Source organism: Cebus imitator, unplaced genomic scaffold (genome assembly GCF_001604975.1).
Source record: "Cebus imitator isolate Cc_AM_T3 unplaced genomic scaffold, Cebus_imitator-1.0 Scaffold279, whole genome shotgun sequence".
Taxonomy (NCBI): Eukaryota; Metazoa; Chordata; class Mammalia; order Primates; family Cebidae; genus Cebus; species Cebus imitator.
In genome coordinates, this window is record NW_016107594.1 from 2,650,704 (window position 1) to 2,674,395 (window position 23,692).

The window sequence follows — 23,692 nt, forward strand, 5'->3', positions numbered from 1 at the left end:
TAACTATTTTTTGGCATTAAATAATAACATGAACATTTAAAGTTTGGGAATTTTATAAAACAGTGATTCATGAATATAGACATTTCAGTCAGTGTACTCAAGCATTGTAACAACTGTAGGATGAATTTTTTAAATAGTTGTGTTTATTCACCAAGTGTAATTGCAACTATTATTATTCTTTCCATTAATCATTTAGCATTTCAGCTCAAGAAGTGTCAACCTCCTCCAGCGGTTCCACAGGCAGAAATGCTTACTGAGGATGATGATTTTGAAATAGGTAATATTTTCTCCATTACAATACCATGAACTCAACATGACATTTTTTATACCCACTTCTCATTGTAATCATTACTCAGAGTAGTTAATGACTAATTTGTCAGGGAAAAAAAACTATTCTTAAAGTATTGCTGAAAATTTATACAGAGGTCATGTATCAAATAGAAAATGTCTGTCCTTCTTCATTATCATGATTTTTTTGTTTTGCTGTTTGAATTTTGCTGTCAGTTTGAAAATTTTTTTCCTCTACAACATTTGCTAGTTCATATTTTTCAATAAAGTTTTCAGCGACAGACTTGGGTAGGTGTTTGCGTTTGGTTGGGGGACATGTTCATGCACTTGAGAAAAATCTTAATCGTTAGAGGCTAAAAGGGTGATTATATAACATTGACATTTCATTGAAACTGGGATATACTAAGAGAAAATATTTATTCGTGATATTTAGGAATTCTGCTGTATGATTTTATGTTAATGATCTAGTTTATTAAATACTCTTCTGGCGATACTGAGAAAGCAGTGATGGCATATATTTGTCATATAATTACTGTAACCGAGGATTTTTCTGCCCCAATTCTAAAATTCCACCCAGTGTTTCAGACCACGGGTCAAATCATGTGGCCCAACTTCTGCTGTCCTCACCATGGCTTAGTTAATTGGAACATCGTACTAAGTAGGCCAAGGTCAGAGATGAGTCTCCCTGAATGCTGTAAAGCCATGCAATTCCACAGTCTTGCTTAAATCATAGCATCTATTTTACCTATCTTGTTTTCATCTGCAATAATTGGGGATGGGGAAGCAACATGGATGCACCTGTCAAGGAAGAAAGCTGCCACATCATTTCAGTACTAATATCAGTTAAGGTTAATGCAGCGTTTTTATAAATTAAGAACTTAAAATGGCACTATGTTTACAAGACTAAAAATAAATAGAGACATTGTTTCTAAAAAGATCTGCAAGTTGATTTTCATCATTAAATGGTCATATATGTGTGTGACACCTTCATACACTCAGAAGGTCGTGGAAACAAAGTTTCCTGGTTTGCTGTCTTGACTTTTGTAGGAGACTTTGTGAAGTACCAGTGCCACCCCGGGTACACCTTGGTGGGGACCGACACTCTGACCTGCAAGCTCAGCTCCCAGTTGCAGTTTGAGGGCTCTCCCCCAACATGTGAAGGTATGCACTGTTCTGTACTAAAGCTACATTAAGTTATTCAACATGGAAAATTGTATTGTTGGATTGCTCTGCATCTCTTTGTATAGGTTCAAACTTTATTTAGGAGAGAGTGTCTTACTCTGTCACCCAGGTGGGAGTGCAGTGACGCAATCATGGCTCACCACAGGTTGAACCTTCCTGGTCTCAGGTGATCCTCCTACCTCAGCCTCCTGTGTAGCTAGAAATACAGGCATGCACTACCATGCCTGGCTAATTTTAGAATTTTTTTTTTTTTTTTGTAGAAATGAGTTTTTGCCCTGGTACCCAGGCTGGTCTTGCACTCCTGTACTCAAGCGATCCACCTGCCTCAGCTTCCCAGATGGCTAGGTTTGCAGTAATGATCCATTGCACCCAGCCTGCACTCAATCTTTATCTGTGCCTTGATCCCATTGCAATGAAACTAAGATGGTAACAGAAATATCAGATGATGCTTTTTCTTTTAGCTAGTCCTAGAAAATAAACCAAAGACATATCAAATAAGAAATCATATTTTTCACAAATTTCACAATTTATCATGTAAATGTTCAAAAATGGCAAAGTTGAAATAATTTTAATACCTGAATAATATAACACCTGAATATATACCGCCTACCTTCCATGATGTTATAGAGTATTTCCTTTATCACATGCCTATCTATTATCTTTCTAGACGTTTATTAAGCTACACTATATTTTTGGTGCATTTCAAGGCAAATTTTGAGCATCATTTCGTTTTGCTATATAAATACATCAGCATGCATATAATTAGCTGGTGTTTAATATTTTGATGTAAACTTATAAACAATGAAATGTGCGCATCTCATGTTTTTCTCACATGTGTTTAACATATGTAGACCATGTGCAAGAAAATAGACAATATACAATAATAGAACAAGATACCAAGGCTGAATCTGTTGATTTAATCTCTTAGAAGACAAGTAGATTACTTTTAAAATATCGTTTCATAGACATAACTTTCAAGTACCATTGATTAAAAAAGACTTGAAAAACTATGCATAAGCTGAAATGCTCAAGTAAGTCAGAAACATCATTAGTTCACCTATCAAAAAGCTTTCCAAATTAGAATAGTTTTTTTTTTTATGACTTCAAAATCATCATGAAGTGCAGATGTAGTGCTTTTGAAGAATGTGACTCTTTCAAGAACTCTAACTATTGTCATTCCGTAGGGCAAGTGTAACACAGCTGAAAGGGCCCAGGATTTAGACAGGACCTGGAGCTGGAGTCACTCAGTCAGGCAGCGTTGAATAACTCACTCTTCCCTGCATTGTGCACGGAGAGGGTGATTTATCTCCTTTATTTTTGGGCTGTTGTAAAGACTCAGTGAATATTAAATGAATTTATCTTTGTAAGTGTTTTGTAATGTTCATTGCCTTCCCTGTAAAAGGAATTTTTCTTTGCATTGCAAAAGTATCAGCTTTGCAGTGGTTTTGCAGGTGCTCACACCTGTGAATGGATCTTCTTCAAAGGTCTGATAACTGGCCAGGTGCAGTGGCTCACGCCTATAACCCCAGCACTTTGGGAGGCCAAGGCGGGCAAATCACCTGAGGTTGGGAGTTTGAGACCAGCCTGACAAACATAAAGAAACCCCGTTTCTCCTAAAAATACAAAATTAGCCAGGTGTGGTGGTGCATGCCTACTTGGGAGGCCGAGGCAGGACAATTGCTTGAACCAGGGAGGCAGAGGTTGCAGTGAGCCGAGATCACGCCATTGTACTTCAGCCTGGGCAACAAGAGTGAAACTCCATCTCAAAAAAACAAAAATCTGATAACTTTGTGCATTCTCATTCTGGAATGAGGCAGTATCCAAGGAAACCTGAAAGAGAGAAACAATTTTCTACATCTGAAGAAAAGTTGGCATACATTTTGGAATGAATTATTACTAAATATCCATAACAGATTTTTTTTTGAAAAACTATTAACATTAAAGTTGTGTCTGCATGAGAGGCAGTGGGTAAAGGAAACCACTACTTGGGCAGAGGAGCAGACCCTTAGCCTGCTCGTCTATTTAGATGCTTAGCAGACCACTGGCTGTGGAAGTCACTGAAATCTGTGCCTGTAGGCTGCCCCACTTAGAGGTGGGTGTTGCACTGGGTGCAAAGTCAGGAGACCAAAGCCATTATGTTCTCAGAAAAAAACCAGCATCTGTAGCATACTCCAGGAACAACAATGGTCTATTTCTGGATTATTTCCTTAAGGTGGGGGGATATAAAAAGTGTTCACCTTCTGCCATTCTATATAAAAGTGAACTCAGGAAAACCCTCACATTTTTTAAGGTACATTTTAATCTCAACAAACAAAGCCTCAAGTTTCTCAGAATAGAAGACCTTAAGCAAAGGTGATCTTAGCTGAAAAGAGAAGAAAGGCATATAGATGTATGTATCGAATGTACTGCTCTAAAAACAGGCCATTTTATTAGGTCATCCTCTCCGGATTAACCTGGTTCTTGTTTAAATGATGTTTGATTTATGACAAGCCAAGAACAGAGCATAGTCATGCATTGCCTGATGTTTTGATCCATGACAGGCCGTGTATAAACATAGTCCTGCAAGGTTATAATGAAGCTGAAAATTCCTATGACTGAGTGATGTCTAGCAGTCGCAATGCTATGGGGCAATGCATGACCTTTTTTGTGTTTAGACATGTTTAGATGCGTAAATACTTACCGTTGTGTTCCAGGGGCCTACAGACTTCAGTACAGTCACATGCTGTGCAGGTGTGTAGTCTAGGAGCAATATGGCTTAATTATATAGCAGGCTGTACCATCTGGGTGTGTGTAAGTGTTCCCACACCAAACTGAGGGTCAGACTGCTATTTCTGTGGCCCAATAATGAGATGCGGATGAACTGGAGAGGAATAGAGTTTTTATTTCTATAACTTGTTACAGGGAGAAGGCCTAGAAATAATCACCAGACCAACTCAAAATTACCAACTATTTAGAGTTTATACAGTTTCTGAGCTATATATCTATGCATAAGTGTGCATTTATTTAAAGACATAAGCGATTAACTTTTTTAGACTCTATTACTAAGATCTGAGTCCAGAAGACCTTCCTCTGGAGCCTCAGTAAGTTTACTTAATCTAAATGGGTCCAGGTACTGGGGTGATTAGCCTATTCTTGTCTCCTGCTAAATCATAAAGATTTGGGGAGTTCATTTAGACCCCAGTAAATTTGTTTGTGGAGGCCTGGGTAGTTTCTTTAGACCCTCAATAATACTTGTTTAATCCTAAAAGGATCCTGTTAGGAATTCCTTTGTTACCTTGTCATGCTTCAAGTCCCAGAAGAACCCTCGAAAAAAACTCTTGGTGGCTGTTTGTTACATTCCAGGCTTTGCATAAAGGTACTGGCTCTTTCAGCGTTTCATATTTAATGGAACCACTCTGTCAGTACTGAAACAGTTGTTATGGAGGCCTCTGTTAGTGAGATTGGCCTGCCATAGAGGTGCATGCTATTATCTTTGCCTGACGACAAAATCCCCTAAAGACGCATTTCTCACAGCCTGTGCCCATCTTTAACACATGTCTAAATGTGTTAAACAAACATGATTTGACACATGTCTAAATCAATGCCACATGAGTGTTATTCTCTAAATTTCCTCAGTTGTCACAGACATTTACAGGGAGCATTCTACGGACAAAATTCACCAACTTTTACTCACGTGGAAGATTCCCATACCCTGCACCACTCCTTGGGAGGCACACAGGATAACCAGGTTCTCTTCTCTTTCAAGTCAGGAGTAAATTTGCTTAAAACAAATGGAGAGTGATCTTAACTCTCATACTCTAAACAACTCATCACTTAAACACAGGAAATGGGACCCCACATGTCTTTTACCAAATCCTTAATCACTGAAGCACTAAATTATTATCTTTCTTGAAGAACTTTTCTACTATTTGATTGATTCGATTGTGCTCAAGTGGGGGCCCATCTCCCAATAAATTCATCATGAAAAATTATATTAGCTATTAGTCTGTCTTCTTCATATGTCGTAACCACACTTTTAGAACTTTGAAAATTGTCCCCATTATCACTTTGGGAGGCCAAGGTGGGTGGATCACCTGAGGTCAGGATTTTGAGACCAGCCTGGCCAACATGGTGAAACCCTGTCTCTACTAAAAATACAAAAATTAGCCAGATGTGGTGGCAGTTGCCTGTAATCCCAGCTACTCGGGAGGCTAAGGCTGGAGAATCACTTGATCCCGGGATGCAGAGGTTGCAGTTAGCCGACATCACACTAGTGCATTTCAGCCTGTGCAACAGAGCAAGCCTTTGTCTAAAAAAAAAAAAAAGAAAAAATAAAGAAAATTATCACCAATTTTAGGGACGCAAGGAGAGTGTTAAAACATGCTCTCTGAATGAAGAGACCCCTAAACAGGCTTTGTGTGAGCAACATGGCTGTTTATTCACCTGGGTACAAGCGGGCTGAGTCCAAAAAGAGAGTCAGTAAAAGGCGTAGTGTTAGGAGTTGGTTTTATAGGTTTGTGGTAGGCAGTGGAGAGTTACAGAAGTCACAGTTCAATGCAGTTTTTGCAAGCTGGGAAAGGGTTGTAGGGCCTGGAGTCATGAGGTTGACAAAGGTAGGTTGCAAAGTCCAATTGCCGTATCAGTAGATGCAGGAATAAGGAACAACAGAAGAATGCTTCAAGTTAGTTAGGCACCACAGGGGTTAATCATTCTTCTCCATTTCATGGTCTTCCAGTTACTTCAGACTTTCTAGTTCCAGGAACTCACCTGGACTGTACACACAGGTCAGAGGTTACCATGGTGTAGTCCATGGTGCAGTCAGTCAGCATAAAAGACCTTACAGAGAGCAGGAGAGTACATTGTTTTTTGAAAGTCAGCATTACATGAAGATATTACTGGGCTAGACCCTTATCTTAATGTAGAAAACCGTGAGTAAGAGACATCACAGAAGAGACTTTTCTCCTGTTAAGGAAAAGAAAAGTATTTCAGAAAGTGAAGGGAATTAAAACAAAGGTTTGGAAACACAAAGGAGGCTGTGGCATCCAGGAAAAAATGACTTCCTACTGCTTGCTCTTAGGGTGTTTTGGGGGAAGAGGTAGTAAATTAAATCTGCCTGGAAACGTAAAGTAGGGCCCGACTTTAAAGGTCTTCGAAGTCAGGTTTCTTCATCCTGTGGACCATAGGGGATCTTTCAGTAGTTTTTAGAATATTCATTTCTTTAGAAAAAAAATAAAAACACACATTTTCAGTGAACATTAAGGAGATTCCGTGACCTTTTGATAATGACCATTGCAGAAAGCACCAGACGGAGGTGATATACCAACAGCCACCGCCCAGCTCCGGCCTCCTGTGTGTCTGGGACGACAGCAGGCATCACAAGGGCCCTGGGGACGGCCTTTCCCCTCTTTCACAGAGGACTCAGCTTCTCCAATTCTGTCATACCTACAGCTGCTTTAAGAATTAATCTTAGTGACTTATAAATCCCAATTTATATTATTAATCTTAGAGTACAAATCCTCATCTCCTTTGACTTTTGCTGAAAGCCTGTGAGCTGCATTAAATAAGATGCTTTGGGTTTTAAGCCTCACATTTTATTTTTCTTTAAAAGAAAAAGCTAGAGCACTAACATTGTGCAGAAGGGTGATAGCTCAAAGCACAGGTGACGTCTGAGAGAGGCAAACTTTTGGGTGTGTTTTCGACAGGAGCACCAGGCAGGTGTCCCGCTATGGCGAGAGGTTTCCCAGTTTCCCAAGTGGAGACACAGTTGTTTTCTGATGTGTGATTGCTACTAAGAAGTAAGCCTCTCAGCGATAGGACCACACTGCAGTCCCTTTAATCCCTCCTACTACAAGTGGATAATGCTCCAAGAACATCTTATGGCGCTGAACAGAAGGAGGGTTCCATAGAAAGAACAGAATACAACAGAACAAAGAAAACCACTTTAAGCTACTGGGCAGACACATCCAAATGCCTCTTAGGCTCAGCACGGTGGAGGCTGGGGTGGGAGAATCACTTGAGCCCAGGAGTCGAAGACCAGCCTGGGCAACATGGCAAAACACCATTTCTAAAATGAAAATACAGCAATTAGCCAGGAGTGGTGCTATGCACCTGTAGTCCCAGCTACTTGGGCAGCTGTGAGGTGAGAGGATCACTCGAGCCTGTGAGGTCAAGGCTGCAGTGGGCTGCGGCTGTGCTACTGCCCTCCAGCCTGGCTGGGTGACAGAGTGAGACCCTGTCTCAAACAAACAAAAAAAAAAAAAAAACAAAACAAAATCCCCAAACCAAAAAAAAAAAAAAAAAATGAAGTTTAAAAATAATATATATGTCTGAAAAAAAGTATTACTAAGTATCATAAGAAAAATGATACAAATTCTCTACAAATTATCTCCTACGTCTTTAGGTTGGAGAGAATTGTAGAAACTGACAGTCCTCTGTAAACTAGTGGGAGTTATATAACAAATTGCTTATATTTTCATTTTGTCTTCCCTAAGAAACAAAGTCAGCTTTCAAATATGAAAGGAATAAGAATGGTGACGCTTAAAATGCTACTTCTGGGTTAGAGTCAAACCACAGGATGTGGTTTTTAACAACTCCATAGAAGGTGTTTTGTTTCCAGATGCCCTGAAGTTCCAATGTCATCTAATAACTACAGCTGCAGTTATAAAGTCTCAGTCCTCATAAAAACACAGGGTAGACAGATTGGCTAAATATTTTTCAAATGTAATCCCACAAACTGGAACATCCTCTGGCAGCATTTCTGTGTTAGGAAAAGGTAGGCATGTGGTATAATCATCCTTAGTCCTCATAATAGTTTCTGCCCACATAGTGCTTTAGATTAAAAAAAAAAAAAATTGCATATATTGGCTCTAATTAGAACCCTGAGGAGGAGCTATTATTACCCTCTGCTTATGTCAGAGCGAAGAAAAGCCCTGGCTCTTATTGCAAAGTCAAGGCAGGTCTGTGGAGCTTCTAAAACTTGAGGTCCTGGCCTGCACAGATATACATAGGCACAAACTCTAATTTCACTTTGTTTTTCTTATTTAAAATATCACGTTAACTTTGGGCATAGCGTATTTCACAAAGTTATTTGATCACCATCTCAGAATAAAATTATACCTTTAACTCAGTTGTTTCAGTCATTGTGAATATTTTAATTGTAAATATATAAAATTGTCATCATAAATATTTTAAGTATTAAAATATTTTAAATGTTTTAAAATCTCACCTAAGCCACATGTTATTAAAAGAGTTCTATGAAATGTTTTATTATCCGTGGTTTCATATCTAAACATTTTCTAAATTTTGAAATATATCTTAATTAGAATGCTAAGATAAATGGAAGAAAATAGGAAATAAATTACTTTTTAAAAGGCAGTTACTTGAATAAAAACACATATCATGAGCTTTGCTCATCTGTTTTAGAAGTGTCTATCTTGAAATGTATGTATATATAGCATATATTTAACTAATTAAAAGGCAATAACTCAATAAATTTGCAAAAGTTATTTTTCATTAAGGAAAATGTGATTATTGAACTCTCAACACTCTGCAAGTAATTTTGCTTTGCCTCTTTTATACATGAACCATTACCAATAATAGAAATATTTTTCCCTCAATAGTTTTATACACAAACTGTTTCTGGAAGATAGTTTAATTTAGTGATGAGAGAAATTACTAATTAGGGGACTCTGGTGACTTTGCTTTGCATGTCTAGATCTCTGCAGATTATTTTTATGTTGATTAACCTGGAAGTAGTTGAATAATAATTTTTGTAAAAGCAGGAGGAGAAAAGATATGATGCTTCCATAGTATCTTCATGATGCATTCACAATTAATTCATCCCTTAGAAATCAGGGTTCCTGCTGAGGTGTCTCAGGTGGGATTGAGGCCAGGTCTCTAATTCTTTCTCTTCCCAGGGTCCTAAGCAATCACACAGAATGTTTAAATATTACTGTGCAAAGTACAGTAGTACCCCTACTCCCAATCCAAGGTTTCCCTTTCTGCAGTTTCAGTTGCCTGTGATCAAGCAGTCTGACACATTTCATTTCATTTAAATGAAAAATTCCAGAAATAATACATTTTAAATTTTGCACTACGCTGAATAGCCTGATGACATCTGTCATCATCGCTGGGTTATGTCTCACCCAGGACATGTATCCCACCTTTGTCCAGAATGTCCACTGCCCTTTAAAATGTGATTGCACCAGAAACAACGTAAAATATATAGGATTCTGGGCTATCTGCAGCATCAGGCATCACTGGGGTTCTTGGAATGTATCCCTGAAAATATATTTAATGCCAAAATAAATATGAGTTTCCTTTTCTTATTGCATGACATTTTGCCATATTTTTGTAATGCTGTATTGAAATTGTGAGGTTCTTCTTCATAGTTCAGTGAGGAAAACTTGCATTGTATAATGAAATCCATGACGCAACTGCCCCAAATTAAGGTGTGTGGGAGACACAGGGGCCAAAGGAGTGTGCAAGCTGAGTGAAGAGAACTGCAAAGAGAAAGACATACAATTCTCATGATTATTCAACGTTGCATTCCCTCTGTGTTTGCCTCCGGTATTAAATTTGGCCAGAGCTCAATAAGTTTGCTTTTTCCTTTCGTTGGCTTATTTATACAGGGATAGAAACTATCTTATTGAAGTTGGAATCATTTTATTAAAACAAACCTTTGCTGGTACTTTTCTCTGCAGCACAATGCCCAGCAAATGAAGTCCGGACAGGATCATCAGGAGTAATTCTCAGCCCCGGGTATCCGGGTAATTATTTTAACTCCCAGACGTGCTCTTGGAGTATTAAAGTGGAACCAAACTATAACATTACCATCTTTGTGGACACTTTTCAAAGTGAAAAGCAATTTGATGCACTGGAAGTGTTTGATGGTAAGTTTCTTTAATCTTTGTATACCAGTGTCCTCCGTGTTACTAATGAAAGCACTATTACAATGTTTTAGTAACACAAAGACTTGAATATGTATCTTGAGTTAAATTATGTTTTCCCAAAGCAAACAAAAAATAAACTCCTTTGGGGTTGTGCATTCTGAGATCAAGTGGCCTGTAAAGCATCACCATACAATTGTTGTACTGTATTAGTCTATTTTCATGCTGCTGATAAAGCCATACCCAAGACTAGGAAGAAAAAGAGATTGAATAGACTTACAATTCCACGTGGCTGGGGAGACCTCACAGTCATGGCAAAGGCAAGGAGGAGCTAGTCACATTTTAATGGATGGTGGCAGGCATGAAAGAGACAGCTTGTTCAGGAAATTAGCCCATTTTTAAAACCATCAGATCTTCTGGGACTTATTCACTATCAGGAGAACAGCATGGGTAACATGCCCCCCGCTCATGATTCAGTTAACCCCATCAGGTTTCTCCTATGTCATGTGGGAATTGTGGGAGCTACAGTTCAAGATGAGATTTGGGAGGGGACGCAGCCAAGCTACGTAATTGTAACATTGCAAGTTTTCAAACAATTAGAATGCTTAGTAACATACTCTGAAAATGTACGTAATTTTCTTTAGCAGTTATTTAATTCCTTAATGCGGTGATTTATAGCAGATGATCTCAACAGTTGTTTCTTTCTCTCCTCAATATAATGTCAGTTCACAAGGTATTTTAGGGAACTTAGGCCTAGAGATATTTTAATCATCTAAATAATTATTTTACTAGAAATATGTAAAAATAATGGCTCACAGCAATTTCTAGATAATAAATGCTACAGGAGTTTTTAAAATATGATTCTTTAAAATAGTGAAATATCGTTAACTGAACACATGCTAGTACTGTTTTCAACGGTGCTCTTATAATTTTTATACAATTTGAATGAAAATTTAAATATAATAGTGACATGATTAAAAGTAATATGTGGTTGAATTGTCAATTTGGAATGGAGGGAATATTAATATTTCTCTTTGTGTGAAACCATCATCATAGCCCAGAAAATTAGACCAGATACAATTATGGCTGCACATAATAACAGGGTTTTCACATATTTTGACAGATTTGTCATTGAGTTCAGATAAATAACAATTCAGTGACAAAATAAATTATTCTAATTGATTTGATATTTGTTTGTATTCACTTTACTAAGTTGATGAATCATATTGCTTAGAGGGGTAGACATCACTGAATCAATTTATGTATTTTCAAAAATGAATTAATAAATTGGAAATTAAACTTACATTTTTACATATAGAGACAGAGGACTGGAGAGCAATATTTTCATTTTCAGAGCATGGCTTTTTTAATGTGTATATTAAAACAAACACACATTATTTACAATTTTTCCCTTTAGAGAGAAGTAACTCATTAGGCAAGTATAAAAATGAGGCCTCTTATGTTAAGGAAAAAGGGAGGCAAACTCTACTGAAGGCCTATTAGTTATTAGACAAAAATTAAAATATAGAGCATCCAACAACCTCACAGGCTGTGTGTGTGTGTGTGTGTGTGTGTGTGTGTGTTTGCATATATAGAGACATATATGTTCCTACAAAGGACATATTTAATTAAATATATTGAAATAATTATTTTAAACTTATGCATGTTCTTTTGTTTCACAGTAGTTGAATTGAAATATAGCTGTCCACGCTTTTAAGTCTCTTACTTTCAGGAGCAAAATATTTCTCAATAATGTACGCACTAATGGCTGCAATTTGACCGCCTCCTAATCTGGACAGATCATACTGTGATAAACAACAGGCAAAATAGACATTACAGACATTAACATAATACTTGCTGTCAAAATTATCAGAGACCAATGACTAGAATTGTTCTGATCTTAAAGTTTTTTTTCTACAAAGTGAAAGATCAGAGTTTTATATGAATATTTTCTTAAGCAATGACATTTTTGTTGCAGTAAATGTCATGATCATATCTCTCTGTCTGTCTCTCTCTCTCTTTTTTATAGTTCGTGTGTTGACCAAAAAACATTGAATATATTGATTTTAACTTCATTATCTCAAGAGTATATTACTCTCTATGGCTTAAGTGGTGGATATCCCATAATGCTTTAAAAAAAACAGTGTTTTAATCATTATGGAACTCAATTGAGAAGGCTGTCAAAATTAAAATTACAGTGTACACTGGTGGAATACTTAGTTTCCATTTCGTAACAGAAATGGATACCTTCCTTTAGTGCTGTGCTGGTTTTCTACACATGCCAATTTGAATATGTGCTTTTCAAAACTTGTCCTTCTAGAAAGTTAGTTACATTTTAGACAGAGAGAACAGAGAGACCATAATGAGAGTTTAGATGCTGGATTAGGAAAACTGGCCTGGCTTGGTGGGTCAGGCCTGTAATCCCAGCACTTTGGGAGGCAGAGGAGAGTGGATCACCTGAGGTCAGGAGCTCAAGACCAGCCTGACCAATATGACAAAACCCCGTCTCTACTAAAAATACAAAACTTAGCTAGGTGCAGTGGCAGGTGCCTGTAATCCCAGCTACTCGGGAGGCTGATGCAGGAGTATCGCTTGAATCTGGAAGGCGGAGGTTGCAGTAAGCTGAGATTGCACCATTGCACTCCAGCCTGAGAGACGGAGCAAGACTCCATCTCAAAAAACAAAAAATTACCTAAAACTTTACTCTTGAGTCCTGTCATTTAAAACGACATTTAAAAATACAAATTCAGCTTAATTAATTTCCCAGTGGCATTTTATCTCAGAACACACATTATCCTTTTAAACAACGACAAGCAAGCCAGTACACCAAACATGCTTCTGTCTTTGATTATGAAATAAAAGCCACTCTTTTGCATCTTCCAGGAAACATAGCCATGATATTTTTGCAAAGAAAACTATTAATATCATTTCATCTCATCTTCTGTCTGACCAAAGTCGGGATTGCCCAGATTATTTAATATGCTAGTTTTGGGTTGTGGTTTTTTGTTTGTTTGTTTCATATTTCTTTATGAGGGCTGCCAAGACGAAGTGCCACCAATTGAGTGGCTTCACAGAATTTTTTTTTTTAAGAGAAAATTTTGCTCTTGTTGCTCAAGCTGGAGTGCTATGGCGCAACCTCAGCTCACTGCAACCTCCACCTCCCGGGTTCAAGCCACCTCCTGCCTCAGCCTCCGGAGTAGCTAGTATTACAGGTTCCCGCCACCACACCCAGCTAATTTTTGTGTTTTTAGTAGAGATGGGCTTTCATCATGTTGGCCAGGCTGGTTTGGAACTTCTGACCTCACATGATCCACCAGGCTCGACCTCCCAAAGTGCTGGGATTATAGGCGGGAGCCACCACGCCTGGCCTAAGTAGAAATGTATGTTCTCACAGTTCCATATGCTGAACTTTTAAGCTCAAAGGGTCACCAGGGTGAGACTCTCTTCCAGGGCTCTCTCCATGGCTGGCAGATGTGGTCCTCCCTCAGGATGTGCCTGTGTCTTTATCTCCTTTTCTTAGAAGGATACCAGTTATATTGGATTAGGACCCACCCATACTACCTCAACTAACCTCAATTATGTCTTCAAGGACCCTCCCTCTCTCTCCTTAAAGTTGCATTTCCAAGTCCTAAGGGTTAGGACTTCAACATGTAAATTTGTGGGGGACACAGTCTAGCCCATAACAGTCTTATTTGAAAAAAATCATGAGAACTGCTCTGATTGGGAGTTACACAGTGAACTAAGTGTGGTTTCTGAATATCTTTGCACAAATAAAATTGTATGTATAACAACAAAGATAGGTGTCACTTTACTTCACAGCATTTGTATTATGAACGACAGTGAGAGCCACAGTTCTTTCAGGCTTCATGTGCTCCCTAGGAGTGAACTGTGAAATGCAAAAAGCCATGAACGCTTTTATGAGTAGCAGATAATGTTGAGCTCTTTAACAGAGTAGCACTGTTGGCAACCTCCAGGGCCATGAAGCACTTTCTCCCGATAGATGGCTTTGGGTAATGGTGATGAGAGCCATGCCAGGTGGCTCCTCACTGTGTTTCCTTTTCTGACCTGTACAGTCAGCATTAACTTTGTTGTCTTAATGTTTCTAAAACAATTTCAAATATCATAGACAGAAAGGTGAAAAATGAAAAAAAAAAAGATATGAATTTCAGGGCTTTGTCAAATTTACTTTAGGGCCTTATCTTAGAAAGAAGCAGCATATACAGGTAAATTCAGAAGCTTCACCCATATCCAATTCCACTGGCACCCCTCCTAGAGGAAGCCAGTATTTTGAAGTGGGAGTTGTATGGGTCATGGTTATGCCTGTTTTATAATTATTTCTCAGTCAGTCATCTACATACACACATTTTATAGATAGCATATTTCTTATTTTTATATAATTATATTTATCTGTAAATATATATTTTTAGTAATCTGCTATGTTAAGACTTATTTATGTGGGTATATGTATATCTAGTTTGTTAATTTTAATGCTGTGTGAAGCTAATTCTTTTTCATGGAATCTTCAATTCTTTTTTTAAAACTCCAAGTTACTAGTTTGGATCCAAAATTTACCATGAGAAATAGTGCTGGAATGCACATTTTCACCAAGTAAATAATACTTGTGCACAAGTGCTAGGGTTTATAGAAATATAATTAAACCTTCAATTTACTGGCTATTACCAAATAAATCTCCAAAGTGACTCTACTACGTTCTACTTCTATTAATATCACATGAAAGTTTCTATTTTCCTGTTTAAGTACAATATTGTAAATACTAACAACAATACATATTACTTTTTTTTCAGTTACTGATTTTTTTATAGACAAAGTTCATTTAAGTATGATGCCGTTAATAGCATATGCACCTGAAATTGTTTTTGTACATTATTGTCTTATTTTTATCGCAAAATATATCTGTTGCTATAGTCATTTGGAATTTGTTGTCCACTTTGCAAACAATAATACCTGTGTATTGCACACGTAGACTCCAGTGTAATCAAAAGCTAAACCTAGTATGCAATTTTAGGTGCTAACTCATCTCTGAACATTTTTGTTTTTCTGCTTCACTTAGGTTCTTCTGGGCAAAGTCCTCTGCTAGTAGTTTTAAGTGGGAATCATACTGAACAATCAAATTTTACGAGCAGGAGTAATCAGTTATATCTCCGCTGGTCCACTGACCATGCCACCAGTAAGAAAGGATTCAAGATTCGCTATGCAGGTAAGTAAATGAGGTTTAGATTTTACGTGAAATTATTTTAAAACAGGTGATCTTTATTGAATAAAACAATTTAAATAGAGATTTACAATATAATCCTAATTCTTAAAGATTAATAATTCAATAGAAATAATATGATGGGGAATTATTCTGAATGATCCCTCTAAACTACATTAGGAAATTTGTTGCTTAATATTTAAAATTTTATTTTTAAAATTACAAACTATTGAAATTCATAGCAGTTTGTAATTGTATAATTAGAAAGAAATTGTATAATTAGAAAGAAATTGTATTGTAATGGAAAGTCAAGACACTTTCCAAAAGATAAACTAATATAATCAAAATTAATTTTAAAATATGTTTAAATGATAAGGAAACAAACAGGAAAAGATAATTATATTTCTATTAATTGCAGAAGTGATGATAGTATCTTATTAATAGTTATGTCTTTGTATCTACCTGCAAGCCTCTTTATGATTCACACCACATATATGTGCATATATATATTTGTACAAATAAGCATTTACATAATAAACATATGTTTAATATATATATTTCCTTATCAAAATGTAAATTATTTTGTCCTTTATATACTTTAATCATTCTCTGCTAGCAGTGATTTATATTAATGAAATCAATAACAAATTGATCGAATCAGTCAATACATTTATTAAACATTAAATCCCATATGTAATCATCAATATGATCTGTCCCATACCATTGTTTAAACTGTCCTACAGAAGCAGTAGGCAGACTCCTAATTCCTAAGCACATTTCAGTTACTAAGCAGAAAATCTAAACTTTTCTCAAAATCTCACTCAGCATTACCCTTGACAGCTCTCTAGTTATGTTTTCCTGTGAAAGATGCTCATTGTGTATGGGAAGTGGACAGTGTGTATTGTCGCAGGATCATTTATTACTGTGTTGGTTTTTTATGTCTTCAGGGACTAGGAGCATGCAAAGGGAAAATTTGCTCTCTCTGGTTAGTAGACATCATAACGTGGCAAAAAGCATCAAGATTTTGAAAGGCCCTTGATGTGTGGACTACAGGCATGAAATTCAAACATTCTTACTCTGGAAAGTTTAATAAAATATATTCAGACCTTTGTTACAAAGACATCAGCTGCAGTGATGGAATTTATATTTAGCAAATTCCTTGTTCCAAAAAGCAGATAGACTCTTAAAATTGTTTGAATTTTTCCAATGTGCAAACATGGTCAGCACAGAGAAAATAATGATAAACATAATTTAGGTTGTTTTATGCACACAAAAATTCTTAGTAGCCCGGTGATATGATTAAACCTTCGGTTGTGAGAACAGTGATCTCTATGTCTTTCAAAAGGTATTTTCATTTGTTGTCATACAACAACAAGAGCCTCATCATTAAACTGTATTGGGAGAAGAAGACTATACAATTTATGTTGTCTCAGTGGGGAGAGAGGGAGCGAGGAGGGAAAGAAGAAGAGAGAGGAGAGAGAGAGACGTGTTGTATGTGAATATAAAAAATTTCTTATCTCTCTATCTTACAGCTTTTTACTTGGAATTGGTGACTCAGTGATATCTCCTAGCTCATCACCAGTAATTTTTGAGCACTGACTAAACAAAAGTATCCCTAAATTATTAAGATGTGGGCAGGGAAACTCTAGCCCATAATACAGTCACATGACCACACATTGCATCTCCAACATGTATTTGCCGTATGCACGTAAACTCTCAGTCATTCAGGCATAAAAGCGATATAATGGATCACCATAGTTGAAATCTGAGTTAAGAAAAGACAAAGAAATGCGTGTTGAACAATGATTCTGGGTAATTCCATAAACTGTGCAGGCTGAGTTAACAGTGTCCCTTTGGTGCTATGAGAAGCAAATGTAAGCTTCCGTATTGTGAGGGTCAGAAATACAGACTGGTTTGGCATTCACCCCGAAATTCCAGGATATCTGCCTCTCCCAGTCTTCTTTCCCCCTGGAGACCCATTTGACTTTTCATTCTGTACCCTGGGTTTTCCAAGGCTCCACCAGCCGAGTGGAAAGACTGGGCCCTGCCCCTCTGAATTCCTCTTAGACTAGCCAGGCGTGGAACCGGCACGGCCAGTGCTCCAGTCGCTTTCTGTTCTGTGCGATGATTTCTCCTGTGGAGCCCTTCATGCCTTATTCTAGGTGAGTTAGGAAAGAACAAGTATTTTGAGAGCCTTGCAATAGAAGAAACACAGTAAAAGAAAATGAACTCTTAGTGGAATCTGTAGAGTTAGATGATTATCCTGCAAATTCCAAAATTACATGCCTTAGCAGATGCAGCTGTGTCATGAGGCACAGGTGACATCCAACAAACCTCACAGTCTCACTACCTCCTGCAGACTTTATTTAACTTATCTATGACTCTGGAAAGGAGTCTACAGTCTGAATGTTCTGATTTTTAATTACCTTTTTTTTTTTTTTTAATTAGCACAGTGCTTTTAAGTCATTTGTATTTAGGGTGCCTGACTGTACTCGTACTTTGTCTAAACAAAGTATTTTGGTTCATTCAAAACTGAGAAGCATTTGATCTAGAAAATGGTGTGGCCAAAGGAGCCGTGAGTCAAGAGATTGTTATGATAGTGGATTTTCACTTCAGAAAAATTAGCCCGTTAAAAAAATGAAATGGTATTTCCGAGGCTCACCCAGCTGAGAATAGTGTCTGGGGATGCTTCTCACAGGGAGATGGCTGGCAACTGAGGCCAGACACGTTGATGTTGCTTCTGGGCACCACTATAACAGAGAACCTTTAGAAAGTTTCTTCTGAGTATATTTCCAAGGAAAGGGACAACATTAAGCACTCAGACCTGCACGTGTGTGCTTTTGTATGGAAGCCCCACAGGGGAGTGGGAGATGTAAAAACCCTTCTTTAAAAAGAAACCAAGAGTTTCCAGTTCTTCACGACTTTCTCTGTTGCATTGTTTAAATTCATCTGAAATGAGTTCCTAGGATTTTATGCAGGAGTGACCTTGCCTCGTGAGGCTGAAGCAAGTTTCTTTGTCTAAATGTGTAAATAAGATGCAGGGACTTTTAGCCATGGAAATGTGACATTCTGTATAATATTATTATTTTAACAAATGCCTGTCTCTAGTTTTAAAAAGTCTCCTTACAAAAGGGAATGATTAAAGCTATTGTGAGATTGTTATTGACTCAAGAGAATGCATTTTCTTCGAAGTTTTCATTCAGATCCCATATATTAAAAGAGAAGGTTAACATCCACATCATTGTACAGTCTACAAGTTTCACTTAACAGTGACACGAAAAAGTTAATGGGCTTCATTAAGAAAATGTTATATATTTCTACTTTCTCCATTTTAATAATTCTTAAAAACATTGAGAATACTTTTGTTGCAAATATGATGACTTGTACGTACCCTTTTACTTTTATCCTTGTGATATATGTGCTTATTTAGCTAGGTAACCTGCTTTAGAGAGGTCGGTGAGGTCATTCAGAATGATCCTTGTAGACCAAGCTTGTCCAATCCACGGCCCTCGGGCTGCATATGGCCCAAGATGACTAGAATGCAGCTCAACACAAATTCATAAACTTTCTTAAAACATTGTAAGATTTTTCTGCAGTTTCTTTTATAGCTTTTCAACTATGATTAGTGTTCATGTGTTTTATGTGTGGCCCAAGACAATTCTTCTTCTTCCATTGTGGCCCAGAGAAGCCAAAAGATTGGGTCCCCCTCATGTTTCTCAAAATACCATAGGCAGGATCCTGGCTTCACATGGACTCACAGCTGCAGGTGATCTCAACTTCAGAGTAAGAGACTTGTCTCTTGACTCTCGAGTTTTGCAGTGGTCTTTGGAACAAACTTACATACTGGTGCTCACTTCCTACTGTTTGGAAAACAGAAGTAGTTCATTTATATCCTGTCTCCAAGGCAACGGCACCAGTCATTTGTTTGTTTGTTTACTTACTTGTGTGTGTTTCTGTCTGTCCACAGCACCTTACTGCAGTTTGACCCACCCGCTGAAGAATGGGGGAATTCTAAACAGGACTGCAGGAGCAGTTGGAAGTAAAGTGCATTATTTTTGCAAGCCTGGATACAGAATGATTGGCCACAGCAATGCAACCTGTAGACGTAACCCTCTCGGCATGTACCAGTGGGACTCCCTCACACCACTCTGCCAGGGTAAGAAACTCATTTTCATCCCCAGCCTTGTTTTCTGTATATTGCTCTCATTTTAATCCTCTCTGAATATAAATGAAGCGGTAACTAAGGATAAAAGGTAAGGAGATATTGAATGTTGGTTTATAACAGTAAGAATTGAACTTTCCACTGGCCATGCGAACTTTCCTGACATTTAGCTGTGTACCCTAAATTCGGAGAAAGGTTGGACATTCCCTAGATCCTGGGTGGAGTTATTCTTTCTTTTTTTAATGTGGCCATTTTATTTTTATTTATTTATTTTTTATTATACTTTAAGTTCTGGGGTACATGTGCAGAACGTGTAGGTTTGTTACGTAGGTGTACCCATGCCATGCTGGTTTGCTGCAGCCATCACCCTGTCATTTACATTAGATGTGTCTCCTAATGCTATCCCTCACCTAGCCTCCACCCCCGACAGGCCCCAGTGTGTGATGTTCCCCTCCCTGTGTCCATGTGTTGTCATTGATCAACTCCCACTTATGAGTGAAAACATGTGGTATTTGGTTTTCTGTTCTCATGTCAGTTTGCTGAGAATGATGGTTTCCAGCTTCGTCCATGTACCTGCAAAGGACATGAACTCATTCTTTTTTACGGCTGCATAGTATACTGTGGTGTATATGTGCCACATTTTCTTTATCCAGTCTGTCATTGTTGAGCGTTTGGGTTGGCTCCAAGTCTTTGCTGTTGCGAATAGTGCTGCCGTAAACATATGGGTCAAGCTCTTCTAACACTTCTACTTCTTCTTGAAGTAAAAAAAAAAGTGTCATCTGATTAAGATTCAAAATAATTTTTCTTGACCATTGTATTAAATTTAAAACATTAATTTCTGAAAAACTCATCTTCCGTGTTTTAGTTTAAAAACTTATAGTTTGAGCCATAAGCTTTTTTTTTTGTTGTTGTTGTTGTTATTTAAATCTAGGGCTTGTTGAAGTTGATTTCAATATTTCATGCCTTATTTTGCATTTTATCTATCACATGCATAAAAACCACATTTTCAAATAAGGCATTTTAATTTTAATTGAAAGCTTTGAAGTCATGAAATTTTCATAGTTTTGTCTTATCAAGGTTTATATTCATAATGAAATATATTAGTCTTTGAAAGCTAATTATGATTTATGAGTGGAAGCTCATATTGGATCTCTGTTTTCTCATTTTCGTTAGATATTTGATTTTCTGGTATTGCTTTGTGAGACAGTATTAGATTCTTATCACACTTATTGTAGGTGTCTTTGACTCTAAGAAGTTGATCAGACATTTAGCCTGTTATTTATGTTTTGCCTCTAAAAATTTGTCTATAATGTAAAATAAACATAGAGATAGATTCAAGCAGCTTACTTCATTAAGAATGATTGGAATGATGATTTTTTTTCTTTAAAATAATAGTTTTTATTTTAGCAGAAGATATATTTCTCTTTTGCTTTAAATGTTCTATGACTCTAGAATTTGTGGGAAATTGCTCAGGGTGTCTCTTCTTTGTGTTGAACATGACTGAGAGGCAATGGCATTGTGGATGTGAGATGAGAGAATGTTTATAGAATAGAGTCACAGAATCTATTGCTGAAGAGACCCAACTCCAGCTCAGAGAACACCCTGTGGTCTCTGCCCCACTGGCACTGGAAACAGAACGCTAATGCCAAAGTCACAACCCAGACAGCAGCCTGGACACAGGAAAGGGGTTCCGTGGAATGGGCAGAAACTCCTGAAGTCATTTTCTGTCCTCTAGAGGCAGAGTCAAATTAGAGCCTAAAGGGACTGTACTCTCCAGGTGGAAGCACAAAAAGGTACGGAAAGGGACCTTCACGTCCCAAAGGGACTCAGGTGGCACCAAGCACACGCCAGTTCATCTCTCTGATCCATAAACAAGGAGTTCTGGAAACTGTTTACGAGGTGAAAACATGGCTTGCTCTTTCAATGAATGGTTGAGGAGGATTAAAGGATGTCAAATATATGGCTTTTGGATAAGTCTTGACTTTCTTCTTCTCGCATGGCCTCCCCTAGCAGAACTATTTAGTGCTAAGTTAAATGATTCAGAAATACCAATAGTGCACACTGCAGATGAGGCTTTCTGACATCTTTGCAGTTTTCGCGAAAGAATCTGTACATAGGGTGTCTCTTGTTTGTGTTGAACATGATGGAGAGACAATGGCTTTGTGGATGTGGGATGCTAGAATGTACACCATGTTTTAGAAGAAGAATTGGAGTATCTTCCTTCAGATTTGTTCTTGGCAATAAATAACTTAGATGATTTTGTTCTCAAATTATAAAACATTTAAGAAGGATCATCCTTCTAAAACAGACCTGCGACTTTCTACATGTCCTGTTAACCTTTCTGTTAACCCAAAATCAATATGATTTTGTTTTTTCTTCATACATTTTGATTTTTGAAACTTGGCGGGATCTTAAAAATAATCTAGTTGAACTACTTACTTTTATGTATTTGAAACTGAAACATATAAAAGGTAAGGGATTTAATACTCATATAAAAATGTTGGTCTAGAATCCGGTCTTTCTGAGAGCCTGACCAGTGTTAAAGTGGAATTGTTTCCTGCTAGAAGAAATTATACTTAAAATAGAATCTTGCAAATACCAATTCTGAAAGAATCTATATTTTAAGCATTTAAATTCATTTCTTGTGCAAGAGTTCTTTTAGTCACCTTTTAGATATTTACAATTTGTGTAAAATAGCATTTTAATTATAAAAGTATTTCCATTATAATAGACTGTAATGCTTAAGACAAAAGGAAAAATATAGCAAAAAGTAGGATTTTTGAACATTAAGTTGTGTGGTACAATTAAATAGGCATTTTTATCATTTTAAAAACAAAATTAAACCTTTAAAATACAGAGTAAAAACGGTTATCTGGATAGATAAAGGCCATTGAGAAGGAATTATAAAAGTTTTAAATAGCATAAGGTTGTACAACAGATACTGGCAATTTATACCCCAACAGTCTTTTGCTTATCCTTAAGGAATTATTAAAGTTGATTTAACTGAATTTAATGTAAAATACAAATGTGTGGTTTTTGCAGTATACAATAAAGGGAGATTTTATTTGTTTAGTGTTAATTACACACTTTCCTTTTGTTACGTTTAGAATGTAGATTTTTTTTTTAGATGGAGTTTTGCTCTTGTTGCCCAGGCTGGAGTACAATGGCACGATCTCAGCTCACTGCAACCTCCGCCTCCTGGGTTCAAGCAATTCTCCTGCCTCAGCCTCCCAAGTAGCTGGGATTACAGGCACCCACCTCCATAACCAGCTAATTTTTTGTATTTAGTAGAAGTGGGGTTTCACCATGTTGCTCAGGCTGGTCTCAAACTCCTGACCTCAGGTGATCCCCCCACTTCACCTCCCAAAGTGCTGGGCTTACAGGTGTGTGCCACTGTGCCTGTCCCTAGAATGTACATACTTCCCTAAGTTGTAGAAACACTTTGGCCTCAAATGACACAGTTGGAAAGAGACTTTGTGGGTTTTCAGCTGCTTTTCTTCAGTGAATTGCGTATGGAGTGTTGTGGATTATACTGGGAGCCTTCTTCCATCTACTCATAGATGCGTTGAGCAGTTGTATATGTTGGAGGATACATTGCAAGAACCATCCCTGTCAAAAGTAGCCCCCAAAAGCCCAGGGAGCCCTGATCTCCCTAAACCTATTTTCTGCCATGTAAAATAGAGATTTTGATTTGTAGCTCCCAGAATGATTGAGAGGATTAAATATATAAAGTAGAATAAGCCTTCAAATCTTACATGTATGCGAGTTATTATTGTTAGGTCTCGAAGGGGATTTGGGGGGCACCCACTCCAAACCCCAATTTTGGGGTTCAAAGTGGCAGAACCCAGGCCACAACCCGGACAGAGCCTTACCCCAGATTCAGCAAGTAAAATTTTTGCTACGGCTCCTCTGCGAGTGAGAAGATGGAGCTGGCAAGATGTGTTTTACTGGTTTCAGAGAATTCCGGGTTGTTTTTCTCAC

At 37.5% G+C, this 23,692-nt stretch overlaps 1 protein-coding gene across 2 annotated transcripts in view; it reads left to right on the forward strand.

Moving 5' to 3' along the window:
* The window catches only part of CSMD1 (CUB and Sushi multiple domains 1), a 2,110,588-nt gene that overhangs the window by 1,883,504 nt on the left and 203,392 nt on the right, over positions 1-23,692 (forward strand). For both annotated transcript variants that reach the window (XM_017501161.1, XM_017501162.1), the window contains exons 45-49: positions 197-277; positions 1,336-1,449; positions 10,152-10,340; positions 15,409-15,555; positions 19,517-19,705. In XM_017501161.1, the coding sequence (XP_017356650.1) occupies positions 197-277; positions 1,336-1,449; positions 10,152-10,340; positions 15,409-15,555; positions 19,517-19,705 (720 nt within the window). The remainder of the gene's footprint in view (positions 1-196; positions 278-1,335; positions 1,450-10,151; positions 10,341-15,408; positions 15,556-19,516; positions 19,706-23,692) is intronic.